This window comes from Protomyctophum parallelum (genome assembly GCF_964188405.1).
Source record: "Protomyctophum parallelum genome assembly, chromosome: 8".
Classification (NCBI taxonomy): domain Eukaryota; kingdom Metazoa; phylum Chordata; class Actinopteri; order Myctophiformes; family Myctophidae; genus Protomyctophum; species Protomyctophum parallelum.
The window spans coordinates 45,806,389-45,824,947 of NC_139703.1; the positions used below are offsets into that span (position 1 = coordinate 45,806,389).

At 42.8% G+C, this 18,559-nt stretch overlaps 1 protein-coding gene across 1 annotated transcript in view; it reads left to right on the plus strand.

Moving 5' to 3' along the window:
• The window catches only part of cntn3b (contactin 3b), a 66,005-nt gene extending 50,372 nt beyond the window's left edge, over positions 1 to 15,633 (plus strand). Inside the window, exons 13-23 of the mRNA XM_083770896.1 lie at positions 264 to 439; positions 3,398 to 3,515; positions 6,394 to 6,552; positions 6,665 to 6,814; positions 7,339 to 7,409; positions 8,230 to 8,464; positions 10,502 to 10,611; positions 11,844 to 12,030; positions 13,085 to 13,197; positions 13,320 to 13,485; positions 14,105 to 15,633. Of these exons, the coding sequence (XP_083627022.1) occupies positions 264 to 439; positions 3,398 to 3,515; positions 6,394 to 6,552; positions 6,665 to 6,814; positions 7,339 to 7,409; positions 8,230 to 8,464; positions 10,502 to 10,611; positions 11,844 to 12,030; positions 13,085 to 13,197; positions 13,320 to 13,485; positions 14,105 to 14,199 (1,580 nt within the window). The 3' untranslated portion in view covers positions 14,200 to 15,633. The remainder of the gene's footprint in view (positions 1 to 263; positions 440 to 3,397; positions 3,516 to 6,393; positions 6,553 to 6,664; positions 6,815 to 7,338; positions 7,410 to 8,229; positions 8,465 to 10,501; positions 10,612 to 11,843; positions 12,031 to 13,084; positions 13,198 to 13,319; positions 13,486 to 14,104) is intronic.
• The last annotated feature ends 2,926 nt before the right edge of the window (positions 15,634 to 18,559 follow it).

Here is an 18,559-nt window from a genome sequence, read left to right on the forward strand (position 1 = left end):
CCATGCAAATATATGACTGCACCCAAATATGTTGTTAAATGTTGCTAACGAATGGGCTAGACATCTACGGGTGTAATGAAAAAATTAGGATAAGCAGAGCAAACACCCGATAGCTGCTGTAATAACGTTTGGTTATAATTTAGCCCTGAATAGGAGTGCAGTGCGGTGGTAGCATATTGTTTGTGGTCATTGTTAGTGTGGTGTTAAGGGTTCCCAATGCAACGACATTATCATGCAAACACTGTCATCTGTTGTCTGGCCAGAGCCCACCCGAATCACCCTGAGGCCCACTAACATGGAGATTATTGTTGGCGAGAGCACAGTGCTGCCCTGCCAGATTGCCTGCGATCCGGCCCTGGATGTGTCTTTTTCCTGGGCGTTCAACGGCCAGCTCATCGACTTCCAGAGGGACGGGGATCATTTTGAGCGAGTAGGCGGGGTGAGTCATCTCCAGCACTATAAACTAAGCTCTCCAGCTATTCTGCTATTAACTGGGACGTACTACTTTGTGACGTGTGAGACGAGGGTATGCTCCACTGCCCTGTTGAGGGCTTAATAGGCACTCAATTGCCCTCCAATGAAAAAGTTATGCCAGGACTTGTCCAGTCAAGAACTTTTTACATAAATTAATATATTATATTGTAGCAGAATGTTGTGCTTGAACATCTTGGAATGACAGACCAATTAACCGTCCAATTAGAATTACTACTGGTGATTTTCATATGCTCGAAGTATCGATGGCCAGAAGAGAATCGCCTGCATTTTAAAACAAGGAATTGAGAACGAAGGCAAGGACAAAAGGTTCCGCATTACAAAACTCCAGGAAAGGAATCTGGCCTCCTCTTGTAGATTATAATCATGACTAGGTTTCTTTGCTTGGACGGAGCTAAAGATCACACACTTCCATTTCCATTCCTCGATTGTAGTTGTTCATACCGTACCATTTTCCTTTTACACATTTCAAAATCAGAATAGTAGTAGATTATAGAATATCATTACAGTATGTGAACCACCACACGTTATACTTCTGAGAATCTCTTGGGGAAATACCATTTCATTGTGTGTCATCAATAAAGTCGCTAGACATTTCTTCACTTCCAAAGCCTAGTGAGCATATTTTCCTATCATGGAGAAAAGGTATAAACATGCACACTCATCTGCTCCAATGTAATTTAATGACAACGTTTCGAGCCAAGGCAATTCATCGGGTCAAACTCTATGTCTGTACCAAACCCACATAAATAGACACCCATAGGTCACGTTATTAATTTGTGGGTGACATGTACTGTACCTCTGCTGCAATTAAATTTGCACACCTACAGTATTTTAGCCTGGTTAATAAACCAGACCGAATCAGCCGTTGGCAAAAATAAATTGCCTGCCGGCGGATTACGGTCTGGAGAGGCTCAATTGTACGCCCATTTCCTACACCAGAGAAATGGGCGGCCAATCGGGACACGGTATGCAATATGGGCGGGCTTTGGTACAGTGACTTTCAATGCTTGAGACCTTTGACTGACAGTAGCTCTGACCAATTGCGTCAAAGAGAAAATGTTTCAACCCGCCCCCCCTGGAAATGAAATCCAAGCTGAGCCTCCCCAGACTAATATCCCGTGGTCCGTGCGATATTAGTCTGGTTTATTAACCAGGCTAACAGTATTTATGAACCCCCAGATTATTTTGTAATGTGTTATGTGGTATTTTGATTGAATACTTTAAAAAGTCCTGGCAACAGTGAATGACACCTCCTTTCTATGGGAATTTGCATTTACCTCCACCTTGTAGTCTCCTTGACATAATTTAATCGATGGTGTCAGGGCATTTTACATTTTGGTGGCACAGTAGTAGAATGAGAATTTTAGTCAGGTAGAGGCTATTGAGGGCACTGTCCCTTGGCTATCTTAAATACCAATCCCATTTAGATTTTAGAAATAGTTTGGGTTGTTTTTAACAGAGATCTTATACAGTAGTACCAAATTAATCATCAATCGAGGTCTTGCCAATGTGATAAATCATATATGTCTGCCAGCCATACAGTATATCAATTTGTTATTGTCATCATTATCACTGAACATGCTGTGGTCATGCTATGTTCGTACTGTATGTAGCTGCATGGATGTGCAAATGCCTATTGCCAAATGACATTGAATGTGGATATAATGAGATATAGTTTTCCCAGATCCTGTTTCCCCTGCCCAGAGGGATTACCAGCCCTTTGCTCAACAGCTTCTGATGAATGAATTAACATAATTAAAGCAAATCTGCCTCATGACTTCCTGCCTGCCAAGGCGGGGGCGCCTTATCCGTTAGCTCTCCACTTGGCCAGCTGGTGGCTGATGCAGGGAGTGAGACAGACAGGATGACCTGAGCACATGGGTTGTCAAACTAAAAGACACACGATTACAGGAAGAGGAAAGGGGACGTGAAAGAAAAAGAGAGAGAGTCAACTTTTACCCCTCAGCCAAATTTAAGTGCTGTTCGGCACTGCTCTGCTTTGTCAGTTCCTCAGAGAGGTGACGATCCCTGGGTGTTCATGCCCGATTGCCACAGAGTCGATCTGTGGTCAGTGTCCGATGAGGTGATGAAATCTGCAATGGCTGCAGTGTGTCTCGCCGGGCAAGGCCCCAGGTGAATCCTCTCTGATCTAACACAATTCATCTCAGATGCTGACAGACTTGGCGACAGGCCACTTTAAGAGGTGACTTTTGGGAATTAGATACCCATAACGGGTGAAAATGATACAGTAAAAAGGCTCTGCAGGAGGATGGTAGCAACTGCAGAGCATGTGCATTATTAATGTCTTATATTAGCCTCTACAACCCCATACGCAATGTCATTCTGAAGTTCCGGTCGGTCCGTCATGAAGTGGCTCAAAATGAAAAGGTTTTTTCCCCATGTTATCCTAGACCTAGTACATAGTTGTTTTTTCTTAATATTATTTTTCATTAAAGTATAATATTTGCTTTTTACGCTGCATGGGAGTTATATCCACATCTCCGCCGGGCTCATGTAATTACAGAATAATTAGGATCGCCTTGCCAATTAACATGAGTTTGTTTGTTTTGTGTGTCTTGTGCGTGTGTGCGACAGTGCGTGCGTGCGTGCGTGCGCGCATACATGTGTTAGTAGTTGTTGTGGGGTTGTGCCTGAAGGACAGCCAATAGCACTGTTTGTTCAGAGTACATCAGCCATTCCTGTTTGCTTTTTGTGTGACACATAAATGGGCGGCCTGGGGACAGCCTGATAAAGCACAAACCACAGAATGAAATATACACAGTCACAAGCGGAAACTACAGCGCACTGAGAAGGATCACAATAAAACAGTATTGCATGGCTAATGGTGCAGTTCCATTAGCTGCACTGACCTTGTTTTATCAATGATGTCTCGGCCTGCTAGAGCATATCGGGGGATCTGATGATTCGGAACATCCAGCTGAACCACGGAGGGAAGTATGTCTGCGTTATCGAAACAGACGTGGAGAGCCTGTCTACCTCTGCCATCTTGGTTGTCAAAGGTAAGAGTACAAAATGACTGTGGTTTCACACAGCTATGTTGACATTAGTGGGAGATCATTTCAGGTGGCATAAGGGGGGATGAATTGTTAGTAAAAACATTATTCAGAAAAAAGCATGGGAAATCATGTCTTGGTTAGCAACCCCTAGGCATGAGTACATGAAACAAACACAAGCACAAGCCAATATGGAGTCTGTTATGAGCAGCTAAATGATAGTAGTGATAGTGAAGATTGGAGTCAGAATGTTATACTACACTCACATGATAGTTTTCACAGAGAACACAGTTGTTCTTTAATCATTCAGAGATTGCACTCCCTTTGCTTGGTTATTTCAGGGGTTCACATTCCATGTTTATATTCAGTTATGTGCAAATTGTTTGTTTTATATTTCTTGAGATTATAGTTTCTTCTGACATGAACCTCAACTAGCTATATTAATAAAGTCTTATGTTCTCATTTGCACAATGTTCATTGTGTGTCCTTCAATGATGACACAAACTTAACCCATTCTGACCTGAGATCAGATTCATACGAGGTTTCCACTGGACACACACTGGTCTGATTAACCCAATCTGACCTGAGATCAGATTCAAAAAAAAAAAAAGTCGTTCTTTGATTTTTCAAAAATAGCAGACCTACAAGCTCGTAGCGCGCCACTCGGTGGCGCGCTATGAGCTTGTAGATCTGCTATTTTTCAATAGCTAAAGCATAACATGATGCTAACACCAAATTGGGTGCCCTGTCAGAATGGGTTAAAATGGTCATGCTTCTACAGTATAGTATTGTGAGAACCATGAGAAAAAACAACAAATAAAATGTAAACGTGTACTCATTACTTTAATACACAGTTATGAAAACTCATAGTACGGAAAGAGTGAGGTACACTTTACACATAATTGGCTAGTGGTGTGGTGGCAGGGAATACGCCCCCTGTAAAGAAAAGTATGAGTTCATATGAGTGCTTGCTACTATATAGCATTTAAGCTTCTTTAAACATTTTGTTGGAGAATGCGAAATATTTGATTGACATTCTCAAAGAACATGCAATGCTCACATTACAAATAATTAGCAGGACCATATTGATTTCAAATTGAAAGACTGCATACATCATTGTCACACAATACTCTGTTTCACGTGAAAGCAGCAGAGGTTATTTGCTAGCCCATGAAATATATTGTCTGCTTGTGGGCTGGTGGAGCTTCATTTCTAGGTGTTGAAATGATCTGCATGTACTTTACATCACGAGACGAGCTGCGAAGATGCTGCATGTGTTGTAGGGATACAGGGTCCTGCCATACTGATGGTTCCTCACAATGGCACACGTTGAAGGAGCTGGACGTGTGGATGTGTGACTTGGGCTTCTGCAAATGCAGCTTGGTTGTTAACTGTATGTGTTTAATGTGTCTGACTCATCACGGTACCTTATCTCTGGTGAATTACTAGGGTAGGTATACCTCACAAAAACATTCAGTAATCCTGGTCTCTAAACTACCTCCTCCTGGTCAGCCGGGTCGCCTGATGGAGAGGAAAGGAACTGGTCAGAATAACGTGTTCCTTCCACGTGCTACGTCCGGCCGGGGAAACTACCCCCTGTCAGGTGAAAAGAAGCAGCTTGGACTCCTCATGCATAGAAGAAACATGAGGTCAGTCCGCTGCCCCCCCAGACTGGCAGAGGAAGTGTAGTGCCCAGGATTAGATAATTGACACTAGGGATGTGTAAATGTGTCCAAAATGAAAATCGATTTGTATAATTCAATATTAACGATTAATCGATTAATCGGTTTTTTTTTGGGGGGGGGGGGGCTTTTTTTTTCTTTCTTTTTTTTCTTTTTTTTATGAACCCTACAAATAAAAAAAAATCTTCCCCCCAAGGGGTACCTAAGTCAAAAAAGTTTGGGAACCCCTGATGTAGTTGATTAACAATAATTGTAACTCTTGAGTTAATAAGGGTTCATTTGGTTACTAACTCCATCTTTTAAATGAGGACCACTGGTGGTCCCTGGACCACTGTTGATCCAATTGATCACCATAGCAACCCCAGCCTAGGCCTGATTAGGTCAATTCCCAACACCTGCTAAATCCTCCAAACCTGTATCTTGATTGGAATCAATTTCCACTCAGTCATGCAGCTACACAGACACATCCCAGGCACACTTTGGTAGGCCTATAACCCTGTCCTGTTTGGATGACAATATTGCCTTTCCAACAGATTTTCATAAATAAAAGAAAACAGAAAAAAAAAAAAAACGATTATCGATTATTAATTTTCATAATCGATTTCGGGTCCTATCAACGATAATCGATTAATCGGACCCATCCCTAATTGACACTGGCTGAAAAAATGGGTTGCAAAATCGTGGGATAAAAAAAAATGAAACAACTGCAATAGCTGCCCCAGGTGCATTGGAGCAGCAATGTTTATCATTGAAAATGGCTATAATTGGCTCATTTACAGTATGTGTCTGCAAAATACCATGGAAGACATCTGAATAATGTAACAGTAAAGCAAACAACATCATGGTAATGCTACTACATTCATAACACATTCATTCATCTCTCTCTCTGTCTTCTCCCACACCCTCCTAATTCCATCCTATTCCCCTCCTTCCTACGTTGGTGTTCAGTAATCATTTGTTAGCCCCCACCTCACACACAGAGTATGAAAGGTCCTTGTGAGCACAGACCAAGGACGTAAGCCTTAATTAGAGGGTGTGTGATGGCCTTGATATGTAGCAAGGAGTGGTATTAGGAAGCTGATAAGGGAATGCTTCTAATGGGTGTGGATGCAGGGGATGGAGAAACTGCATGAGGGGGATGGGAATAGAGCAGACCAGTTAAATTGTGACCAGGAATCTCACTCTATACTGTATGGGATTAGGCCCTCCCGGCCCTCCGGATAAGGTGGCGGTGGAGGAGATCACGGACAGTACAGCGCAGCTCTCTTGGAGCCCCGGCAGGGACAACGGGAGCCCCATCACAGGCTATATCATCCAGGCGCGGACTCCCTTCACTGTGGGTTGGCAGGCTGCCGACACAGGTATGTATACAGCACGATGTGCAGAATATGTGAGTTTTGTTATATACTATTACTATTTGTTTACCTTTGTGTGACAGCCTGGAATGACAATGGTGTAATTTCCTATTTGTAGTGCCTGAGGTTGTAAATGGCAACTTGCTGACGGCCACACTGGTGGGTCTGAATGCTTGGGTGGAGTATGAATTTCGGGTGGTCGCCCGCAACAGTGTGGGCCTGGGGGAGCCCAGCCCTGCCTCAGCCAAGACGAGAACGGAAGATGCCAGTACGTGACTCTACTCTCCCTCGACGTCTTAACAGAAAAGACCAAGTTTGGCACAGACACAGTCAGACACTGCACGCTGGCATGCGTGAGCACACACAATGCACACACACATTCAAAGACACTGCCACACGAGGACCTGTATGACATTAGTGTACTACTACAAATTTAATGCAATGCACACATTTTTCTAGTATGCCATATACATGCGAGGACTTGCTTGAGTGCCCCTTCTGCCTATCACTGGTGTCATTCAGCAACATACAAACAAGCTGTCAAATCATATGGCATTTCCGAAATATTGTGTTTAGCCAAGTCTTGGCTTGTTCTTTATGCATGGTGACATTTGGGTAATTCCAGCAAGTTGCTATACTCCAAAATGTTATTGCTTATTTCCACACACTTTCCATTGGGTTTGTGGGGTGTAAAATAGAAGTAGCTTACAGTACAGCATCATCATAAGGGTAGCAGTACAGTATGGCTTGTATAGCTGGTCTAATTGCGCCCCTCTGGGGTTTACCTTTCAGTGCCCGATACGGCCCCCAGTGATGTTGGAGGTGGCGGCGGCACAAAGTCTGAATTAGTGATCACATGGGAGGTAAGTCATCTGTCACATTTTACTGTTCTTCCCATCACAGAGTAATGGTTTTGCTTAATTGTGCAGAATTGAGCGGAGCGATTTTATGACCTGCACTCGAGTGGAGACACCTCCGCTCTGGGTCAGCCGCCATTTCTCTCCTCCAAATGGGATTCAAGAGCAAAAGCATTTCCCCTGACGGCTTCTGTACTTAATGCACAGTTATGAAGGAAATCAGGAGGAGCTACAGTAATAGGACAAAATGTTTATAGCTGGTGGTGCAATATAGCCAGTCTAACCATTGCAGTGCAATGGCAGCCAGTCTAACCATTGCAGTGCAATGGCAGCCAGTCTAACCATTGCAGCCCACATGGGGGCCCATTTTGACAAAGTGCTCTGGACGGTTAGGTTAGGCCCCGGACGGTTAGGTCAACCGTCTGGGCACCTAGGCTGCCAGCCATCCGGACGGCGTGCCGTGGGTTTGACTCCCGAGCCCGATGGCCTTTGCCGTGTGTCACTCCCCATCTCTCTCCCCCCTTTTTCCTGTCTCGTTTACTGTTCCCTATCAATAAAGGCATAAAAAGCCGTCTCTCTGATGGTCTGCTGTCTTTAGCGCAGAGACGGGCCCGTCTGTGTCTTTGTCTGTATGTCTGCTGTCTTCAGCGCAGAGACGGGCCCGTCTGTGTCTTTGTCTGTATGTCTGCTGTCTTCAGCGCAGAGACGGGCCCGTCCGTCTGTGTCTTTGTCTGTATGTCTGCTGTCTTTAGCGCAGAGACGGGCCCGTCTGTGTCTTTGTCTGTATGCATTTTAATATCACTATAGTGTTGTGTTTTGCTCCCAGCCTGTGCCTGAGGAGATGCAGAACGGCGAGGGTTTTGGATACATCATCGCCTTCAGGCCAGTGGGCACCGTCACCTGGACACGAGCGGTCATCTCCACGCCTGGGCTGGCACGCTATGTCTTTCGCAATGACACAATCCCCCCCTTCTCGCCCTTTGAGGTGAAGGTGGGAGCGTACAACAACAGAGGGGAGGGGCCCTTCAGCCCCATCACCAGCGTCTACTCAGCGGAGGAAGGTACAGTGAACACGGCCAGCCAGACAATATCCTATCCCATATTAAAATATCCCGTCGGCATAAAATAAGTGTGAGAGCCGAACCTCTAGTTGCTTGAAGTCCCCGTCCACATGTCCCATGGTGTGGTTTTAATAAATGTACATGTCAAGTATTGTCCCTAAAGGAGCTTTATAGTGCCTCTATCATTGCCCTCATTTAGCATTCCACATCCTATGAATATGTATAGGCTTCGTTTGATCCTCGTGAATTTGGTTAATCCAATGAGTGTCCACAGAGAACATCCATTAAACTCACAGCAGCAAAAACACAAGACAGTCATATCCTCATGTAGATATGTGACTTTCTTGGTCCGGCAGTTCCAACTGGCATATTGATCAGTTACTGGCCATGGGAGGCAAACTGGAGCATGCAGGCTTGTCCAGCATGCAGATGAATGCAATTGATTCAAGAAAATAAAATAAGACATTTACACATTTTCTGATGTCTTGTAGATGCTACAGTATATACATTTATACATTTACTGAGTATATCCATTTACTGAGGTACCTAAAGAGCACAAAGTATGTTCCTGAATCCTGACTGCAGGGCTGTCTAGTCTGGAAACCTGACAAATCTGCTAGAGTGAACACTGCCCAGCCAGAAACAATGATAAACTAGAAAAAGTGCCCTTCTGGGCACAGGTCTCCACCAGGAGGATAGGAATGTTTAGGAGTAATATAAACATGTTTTTTGTTTGTTTGTTCCAATCTTTGCCAATCAGGATGGAATAATGGGAAATGGTGCAGATCCGTGTTGATCGCACGCATGCACAATCCACCTGTTGGTGGCGCTATAACAGGCCAATGTGAAATGGGTGGGCTATATTCCTCAGCCTAGTAGGAAAGTGCGTGAAAGATTTCACGTCAAATTGCACGCTGCGTTCATGATTTGAGGCTTTTTGTTCAAAACAGGCCAATCCTGCAAAATTTGAAAGCCAATGTTAGCCAATTAGGATGGAATATGAAATATCAGACACATCCGTCTTGAGCACATGACTATGGAGATACTGTGTAACGATTTGCGGGATTTTTGGACAAAATCCGGAGGAGTAATATCCAAAAATGTGTTTTACAAAAGTCGGCCTCCTGGTGGCGCTCTAAAAGCCAGATGTGAACTAGAGAGACTGTGTACCAATTTGCGCGATGTTTGGACAAAATCTGTAGGTGTACTGTGCAAAAACTTGTTTTGCACAAAGCGGCCTCCTGGTGGCGCTATAACAGGCCGTTCTGGAAATTTTGGGGCAGAGGTTCATCGTTGGCATCCAGGGAGTGTGTGTGCAAAATTTGGCATCGACCGGGTTAACGGTGCCGGAGATTAGCTGCTCACGGACACACACACACGGACGGACGGACACACGGACGGACGGACGGAGTGCAAAACATACTCTCCCCCCATGCCTTCGGCCTGGTGGAGACAACAATAGATCAGAAAAGAGCATGTGATATACCTTTATTTTCCTGGACCGTTTATCTGACAATGGTTGCAAAAACAAATTGTTTATAATTTATAAGCTTGTTCACCTGGCTCTCTTTGACTTCAATGCATTACATTGCATTTCTGGCTCCAATTTGCGTCACAGTGCATATATGATTAAAAACTCATTAAAAACAATAAGTAACCTACAAAAAGACTTCACACTAAAGTTTGCTCCGGCACTGTGGTTGCCAACAACACCCCCCTCTCTTCCCCCACACTCAAGCTGGGAATGTCAACTTGATATTAGTTATTGCGGTGGTAGATTACAGGAAATCCTAGCAGACATTTACCACACCGCGCTGTCAGGGAGGTATCCTGTTAATTGAATTTGCCGGGCAGATAGTCTTCCCTTATGTCAGTCACAGATCCCATTAAAAGGAGAGTGGGGGAAATAGCTTTTTAGTGAAACTACAGGTCTATTCTGTGCCTTCTTCTCATTGCTATTAGTGTGTGTATGTGTATGTGTGTGTGTGATGGTGCTGGGGTGAGTGTGGGATTTTCACCAGTGCTCTATTTCTGCAGTCCCCAGTGTGGCTCCTAAGAGGGTTAGGGCTGGAAGTGTGTCTGCGGATCAAATTGAAGTGATCTGGGAAGCTCTCCCTTCCACCCCAGAAAGAGTGCTTGGATACGAGGTACGTATATGTTTACGGTTCATATAATTCAAGAGAGAAATTGAAGAAGAAAACAAATTGTTTTGCCAAATCACATGGTCATGGTGCTATTGCTTTATTTATTTTCTATCATCTTCTTTTGTGACTATATTCCATCATGTCACCTTTCAATTACATTTTATCTTGTATCCCTGCTGTTGTTTATTCCTATATTTGGCCATGCATATCTCTGCAGAGGTTTGACGTTAAGATTTGTATCGTAAAATGACCTTGCCGCTTTTGGGAACAGCATCAACCTCTAGTAAGTGCCCCCCTCCCCAAAAAAAATCCCTCATCCTTTTAAGAATGCGAGGAGGGCTCCTACATTTTCTTCCCGTTCTCTTTCAATATCTGTCACCTCTGGCCCTCGGCACAAAGCACCCTCGTTGCCATGGAACTGGACATATTGTCCTGGTAGAATAGGCCTCATTTCTCCAAACACAATCCTAAAGTGGATTTAACATGCTGAATCTCAATGGGCAGCGCCATCAGTATGCACTGGGAGTTACAGACTACATTATTCTGTGCTTGTGGGAAAAAAACAAGCTGCTACAGTATGCTCTTACAGTGTGGCCAATATGCCTACAGTTATGAAAATGCCAAATTTACATAATTACTATTTTTGTTATTATTATAATGATTACATTACTATAAATTCAAGTTTTATTTAGCAATACCCAATCCTCAGCGTAGTGTTTTTACTGATAATCCAATGCTAAATAATTGATTGTAGCTGCATCATGAATCCATGAAATAGTGATATACCAATTGCGGACTTCACATTTCGATTTAATTATTTATTGACGTAACTCTTTACGTCATGGATAGATTTGTGTTTATCCATAAATGATCTGCAATTTATGGACGACTTGTTTCAACACTGTGTTGTGAGACAAACACATGTGTTTAAGACAATGTTATCTCACATTTCCACTCTGTGGTCAGGTTTGTATGGTCTACTAATGGCCATGTTTCTATGAAAAGAATGGGGTTGAGAGGATGTGCATCAGCAATAGCCTGTACCCAGTATTGAAAATAATCCATTATTCATGAGCACTTCACCTTTTCCCCTACTGCAATGAATCCAGATAGCATTTTAGATTGGCTTATGTACGCTTTTCACAATAAGAAAATGAAACAAATCTGGGCTTCTACCTCATACAGTAGGAATCTGACAGTTTGTATCTATTGTCCACACTTCTGGTGTTCAACAGGTGGCATACTGGGAAGATGATACCAAGCCTGACACAGTCGGCCGAGTGAGAATATCTGGAAACTACACACTGGTTAATGTCACAGGGCTGAGTGCAAACACACCGTACTACCTTGCTGTGGCTGCTTTTAATACAGCTGGAACTGGACCACAGTCAGCACCCATCAACACCACCACAAAGAAACCTCGTGAGTCTAAACTGTGTTCATAAAGCATGTTAGCTCCAGTCCACACAGATGATTTCATTCAGTTGTTATCAATGTGGTCCGCGTCTCATGCTGTGTCTTCAGCCTTGTCGAATTCTGATTTAAAGAGAGCTCTACTGGAACTGCTCTACTGATACCATTTTGTCTTGTTTCTTCTGCACGTAGATATAGATGATACAGATCATTGTAAGGCATTGTGAGCTTTTAGATCTACAAGCTCACAATTATTCTATGTACTGTCCATAAAAGGTTGTCTCACACTGAGGGAGATCCCCACTTTCACAGCTTTTAAAGATCAATTGAAACAGTGACTTAAAAACAACCAGTCTTCTGATCACGTATGACTGTCAATCCACAATAGAGTTGGATGGAAAATAGCATCTCTGCTAAATCCGGTGTATTTACGCTACATTTAAAAGAAAACGTACTGTTCATTAATATGCTCTGTCCCATCTAAATAAACAAATAAAGTAAAGTAAAGTATCTATATATATTTATTTTTTAAGTAAACAAAAGAAAAGAAAGAAGAAGGTACTTGGGCAACAATATTGTGATATAAAAAGTGGTCATCTACAGTACATGCAAATGTTAATCAGTGTAACAAGGAAACATGTTTAATTAAGCAATATTACACAAGAGGGTGTGGTTTAACGTGATTATTGCCACGACAGTGATGCGGTCAGGAACGAGACGTAGACGAGTTCCGCAATAATCACATTAAACCACACCCTCGAGTGTAATATTGCAATAAGAAAATTGCTGAAAAAACACATTTATTTAATAACAGATGTAGTCACTACGACCACAAATGTCCCAAGAAACTAGCTAGTCTAACCACCGAGTTTGCTGCACTCTGGGAAAACAGAGCAGCTGAATTATTTGTTTTAATTAGGTGTGGAGTGGTGTTCGTTTGAACCACGGCTAGAAGGCTATTTCAACCAATCAGATTGCTTCCTCGAAACGACCTGTTGTATAATATAGTGTCTGACGTTACTTTGAGATCTTTATCTACATGTTTTGACTGTCACTCTGCTAGCTCCTGGTCAGCCTCCGCTCAATGTAGAATGGACCATGATGGGCTCTGTGCTCACCTTACACTGGGACCCTGTGGTAGCCATGCAGACAGAGTCAGAGGTCATTGGATATTTGGTATGTCCCTGTGTCACTGTGACATCTTAAAAAATAAGTTCTAATCTTAAACCAAAATCACATTTTTGTTGCTGTTGTTTTCAAATTCAATCTTGGGTTGTGCTCTGGCCCATTTGTGACAGGTACTGCTGAAGAGACACCGGTATAATGACATCAGAAGCATGCTAACAAACAAAACTAGTGTGGAGCTCAGCCTCTCTCCCAATGACAACTATCTCATCCAGATCAAGACCTTGAGTGAGGGGGGCGAAGGCGTGGGCAGCGAACCCATCCACATCCATAAATTAAGTGAGTTTGCCGCTTTTTCTCAATACACTAACCCTGTGACCATGTGGAGTAGCTATAGTCCGAGACGCGCATTTAATTTGGCTTCATTTCCACATGTAATAGACTTATTTCATGTGCAAGGCAGGCAACCTTTTTCAAGTAATGTGTGCCCGGTGTCATCCATCTCTGCCATGGGGTTATTATTCCTTGTTGACTGGCTGCATTGCACTGCAGCATATCAAACAGTTCCGCTCCCACCGTCCTGCTGTGCAAAATTGTATGGTGCCTCAGCCTTTTTTTTTTTTCTTGCCTTAAAGCGATTTGCCTTTTGATGTGGTATACAAACCTCATCTTCTCCACATACTTTAAGTGTTCTCTCCTTTTGAAAGCCATTGTTAATGTAGATATGAGGAGATGGGTGCTGTGTAACTCACAGCTGACTTTTGATTTACGATGACTTCAGGGCATAGTTTGACAAAATGTGGTTTTCCTCTGTGTGTGTGCATGAGGTGCATGTGTGTAAAGCGAGGAGAGGCTTTTTGCACATCACAACAATTGCACATCCACACCCAAAAAGTGTAGTGTACAGTATGTGTATGCCATTGTTCTTCAAGAGCTGCCTTGCTGCTTTGGGTTTCAGGCATGGGAGCACGGGGTTCAGGAGCTACTCCACTTAGACCGCCGCACCTCTCCGCTGTCCTCATCATCGCTGCACTGTTCAGCCCCTTGTTGTGATGTCCAATCACAGCCTTCTGAGTGGCCCTCCCCCCTCCTGTTCTAGTCAGCCGGCCCCTCTCTCTCGAGCCCTCCAATGGATTGGCAGCAAAACTCAGTCTTCGATGGAAGGACTAAAATGGAGTGGAACGGACTCTGCTGGACAGGAGTGGACTATTAAGGAGACAGTGATGCTGATTTATATGGTGGTCACATGCAAGACAGGAGGATGATTTATGTGCATGGCCTTTTGTTTGTTTTTGTATTTTTCCCCTCCCACATCATAAGTGCCACCATGCTCTCTAAGGAACTTTTAAATGTTTTGTTCTTCCCCACGAGTATGCTTCCATTTGGAAGTTGTGATGTCTATGTGAGCTGCGTTTGACGGGGATCCTTGAAGAAACTAATGCCTTAAATCCATTTTACACATGCATACCAAAGTAGGTGACAGAGACATTGATTTATGTAATGTAACATTTTATTTTGGGATGTTTGTAGATTTTCTACTTTATGATCTACTCAAGGTCAAATTCTCAACCGAAGGATTAACCTAAGAAGTATACATCCATTATCATTATATCATGGCAGAGTATTTCTTGTGATTAAAAATTAATTTCATTGGTTGAACTAAAAGTGATTATATTAATTGAGTATGTCCATTAGTGAACACCAACTTTTTTCCAGACACACTGATATGAATCATAGATTGACTTTCCAATCACTGCAAAAGAAGAAGAAGAAAATCCCTTTTGCATGCTTTTTGTTTTCAGCTGGCTTCGTCAAAGGGACCAGGGCTACAAAGCAGAATGATCACCTGTGCCTCACAGACCCACTTAAATAGGATTAGGCCTAGCTGAGCAGCAAGCTCTTGAAGTTTAGATGGTCTCTACAATACACTGCTGTTCTCTATCTCATTCTCCTCTAAATAATACATGCCTATCGCAGTCTCCATTTAGAGTCAAGAGAGATGTTACCATTTCAGAGAACAGCCTAGCGTGTGGTGTTACTATATCAAGCAGGTCCCATGTGTGCTGGACCTTCTCTACATTTAGACGACCTGTGTTCTAGATACGTATATCATATTACAGCAACATGCACTGCATCATCTGCAGTTCAGTCAACCAGTCGGCCCAGTATACAACAGGACTAACAGGCTACTAGGTGCCTTCACCAGATCACACTTTTTATTTATTTAATTTGTTTTTATTTTTGTTCAATTTACCGCCCTTTGTCAAGTCCCGCCCATGGTTGTGCCCCCCTTCCCCCCCCCCCCATATTGGTTGCAGTTTTGTGGTTGGACAAAAATCCTCTCTCCATCCACTACCATTGAAATAACATGTTTTTCAGTTGCTTCATATTGATATTCTGTGCACTCAATTGTTATTTTAAACTTGGTATCAGTAAAAAGGAACATCACATTCACAGGAACAGCACGGTGACTGGGCATATCATGTTTATTTTTTCAATTTGAATCATATTATGCCGCAGTCTATAGACCTTTTCAAAAATGAAAAGACTGCAGCATAATATGATTCAACTGTAGCATAATTTGAGAGCAATTTAGTCTTCTGAATGAATAGGAAAGAGCCCTGACTGTAAAGGGAGCTGAAGGTTGGCTGTCATTTTGTATCTCTTGTCTCCATTGGACATACTGTGCTGGTACTGTAAAGCAGCTGCATGAATATGGCTACTGTATTACTCTGCTGCAGAGGGAGCTACTTTAACTATCTGTTATCATGCGGGGGGCTTTTCTGTCAAAAGCCAGCCAGCTGACAACTGAGGTGTGACAGTGGCTCCCGATGATGTTCCAGGGGATCTGGAAAGAACCAGTCAACTGTACTGCTACACATAACTGTGCCTTTGCCGAACACTGGGCTGTGTATGTGTGGTTATTTAGCATTGTCATTGTTTGTATTTTGCTCTTCTTGCCCTAAGTCAAAAGCACAAGGAAGTGATACAAGGTTACTATGTGCCCTCACTTCATCAGAAATAGTTGTGCAGGCCCCAGAGGCTCCGTCAAAGTCCATACAGCGACACAGAGACACTATCAGCCTGTCTTATCTGCACCTTGGCCAGTTTCATAAAGCTCTCCGCTTGTTGATTAGACCGCTGCCGGACCGTCAATGGGATATCGATTTTCCTGACCCATTATTGCAGCTGTCACAATTCAGCTGCCCTGATTGACTGATGGCTGCGTTCTTGTTGAGCATGTTTTGTTGGGGTACAGTCCTATAACTCCCACTTTTGCTAGTTCCTCATAGGAGCTCAGTCCCAATCGAATTATTTCATGTGCCATTTGTTTACGACCTCAGAAGAGTTTGCTGAATTAGCTTTTTACTTTAAAACAATTTAATCCTTTCTCATTCCTCCAGGAACTGACAAAAGTCAAATCATTACTACAGGCAGTTTCAGGATATCATGTTTCATACTTTATGTTGTACTCCACAACATAAAACATGGCCATAATTCTAGGCTTATTACCTCTCATTCTCTACACAGCAGAATACTTACGAGAGTTATTTTCATTCCGAATGTGTAGGAAATCTTCACACTAACTTTCTGTATAAGATATTTTAGTGTACTGGAACATCAGTTGATGCCGATGGTGTAACATTATTATTATTATGATTTGTTTTTAAGTCATTCAAATAAGGTAACTTCTTCAATGAATTGCCAGTTCATAACTAGTTAACAACAGTGCTTAATTGTGTGTCAGACTCTTCTTAGCTCTTCTGTTTTTTACATAACTTAGTTCTAGTTTAAGTAAATGCTCCTTGTTATACCTGCTAATACTCATATAAAGAATCCTTTAACATTCTGGCCTGGTGCATTGATAAATAACACTAAGTACAATCTAAAGGAAAAGAAGAACGATGGTAGGCTGCTTTTATCTGTCAACAACACACGTGTACTTAACATACACACAGTCAACTTGTTTCAATTGGTTTATATTGTGGCTGAAGTTGTTGTAAGAGAAAGAGTGTACTTGGTCCAATGTAAATAGCTTGCATATATTTTTGGCCAGCAAAGACAACCTATTGCTTTTAATACTGGTGTATTAATCAATTATCTCTGTGAGATACTGACCTGTAGAATGCCATTTTCATATTGAAAAGTAATCGTTTTGTCTTGTATACTAAAACTGTGCATGTTAATCATTGTTTTGTGAATTTGTGTTGATTTTTTTCTATAACTGTAACTTAATAAAAATGTTTACTCCAGCAAGACAGTTTGCATTTTACCCAACTGCAGTCTATCCCCTGTTGATGTTTACTCTTGCCACTACATGTTTCAGCATTCACCCCACAGCAACACTGATTACTAGCCACAACGTGTGTGTGTGTTTGTGTGTGTGTGCGTGCGTGCGAGCGTGCATGTACATTTAATTTTATTTACATATATTTATGATATATGAATGGTCTTCCATGCTCTTCAATTTAATATTTGAGGCAGATTTTCTTCTGTGCCTATTCATCTCGGAATGTTTTACATCGAAATAATTAATATTTTATGTATGCCATGGGCTATCACCCCTGACCTCTGTTGAATGAATGTAACATGGGCTATCACCCCTGACCTCTGTTGAATGAATGTAACATGCCTTACATGTACTTCATACTGTAAGAGGGCTTAATGCATGGGCAACTGGGAATGGCCCGTGGGCATGAGGATGATGATGTTTGTGTGTGCATGTGCGCACGCGTGTGTGTGACTGTGTGCGTGCGTGCGTGCATGGCTGAAGGAAGTAGGGGTGCTGCAGGGGCTGAAGCACCCCGGCCCTCCCCCCAGGCACAGCCCCCCCCCCCCCCCCCCCCCCTCGAACAGGAGGGGGGGAAATATTTCAAAAAAGGAAATTAAAAAAATATATATATATATGAATAATAACAATGTCACGTTATTTATATAAACAAAAAGTGGACTGGTTGGAGGATAACATAAATTGTATTCTTAAACTACACTTAGGTGTGACTCTTTATCTTTATTTTTATCATCGTCTCTGCTCTGCTGCTGACGCTATTTCCGGTTACCTTTACGCACGGTGACGGGGCGCACAAATTTGAATTTCTCCGGTCAGCCTGCAGGTAGACTCGAGCTGAACACTGCTGCTGGCGCTGCTGTTGTTTTTATTTTTGTCCACCTCCTCCTCCACAACTCCACAACGTCCACTTCAATGGTAGCAGTGGCACTCGTCCGAGTTGTCCCCTGCTGAACACTGCTGCTGCTGTTGTTGTTATTATTATTGTCCAGGCTCCGACGACGACAACTCCACGACTATGTCCTCTTCAACTTTAGCACTCGTCCCCTGCTGAACTGCAGCCAGAGCCATGCGACTACCCTCACATACATAATGACATTATGGACACGTAACACACGTTTTAAG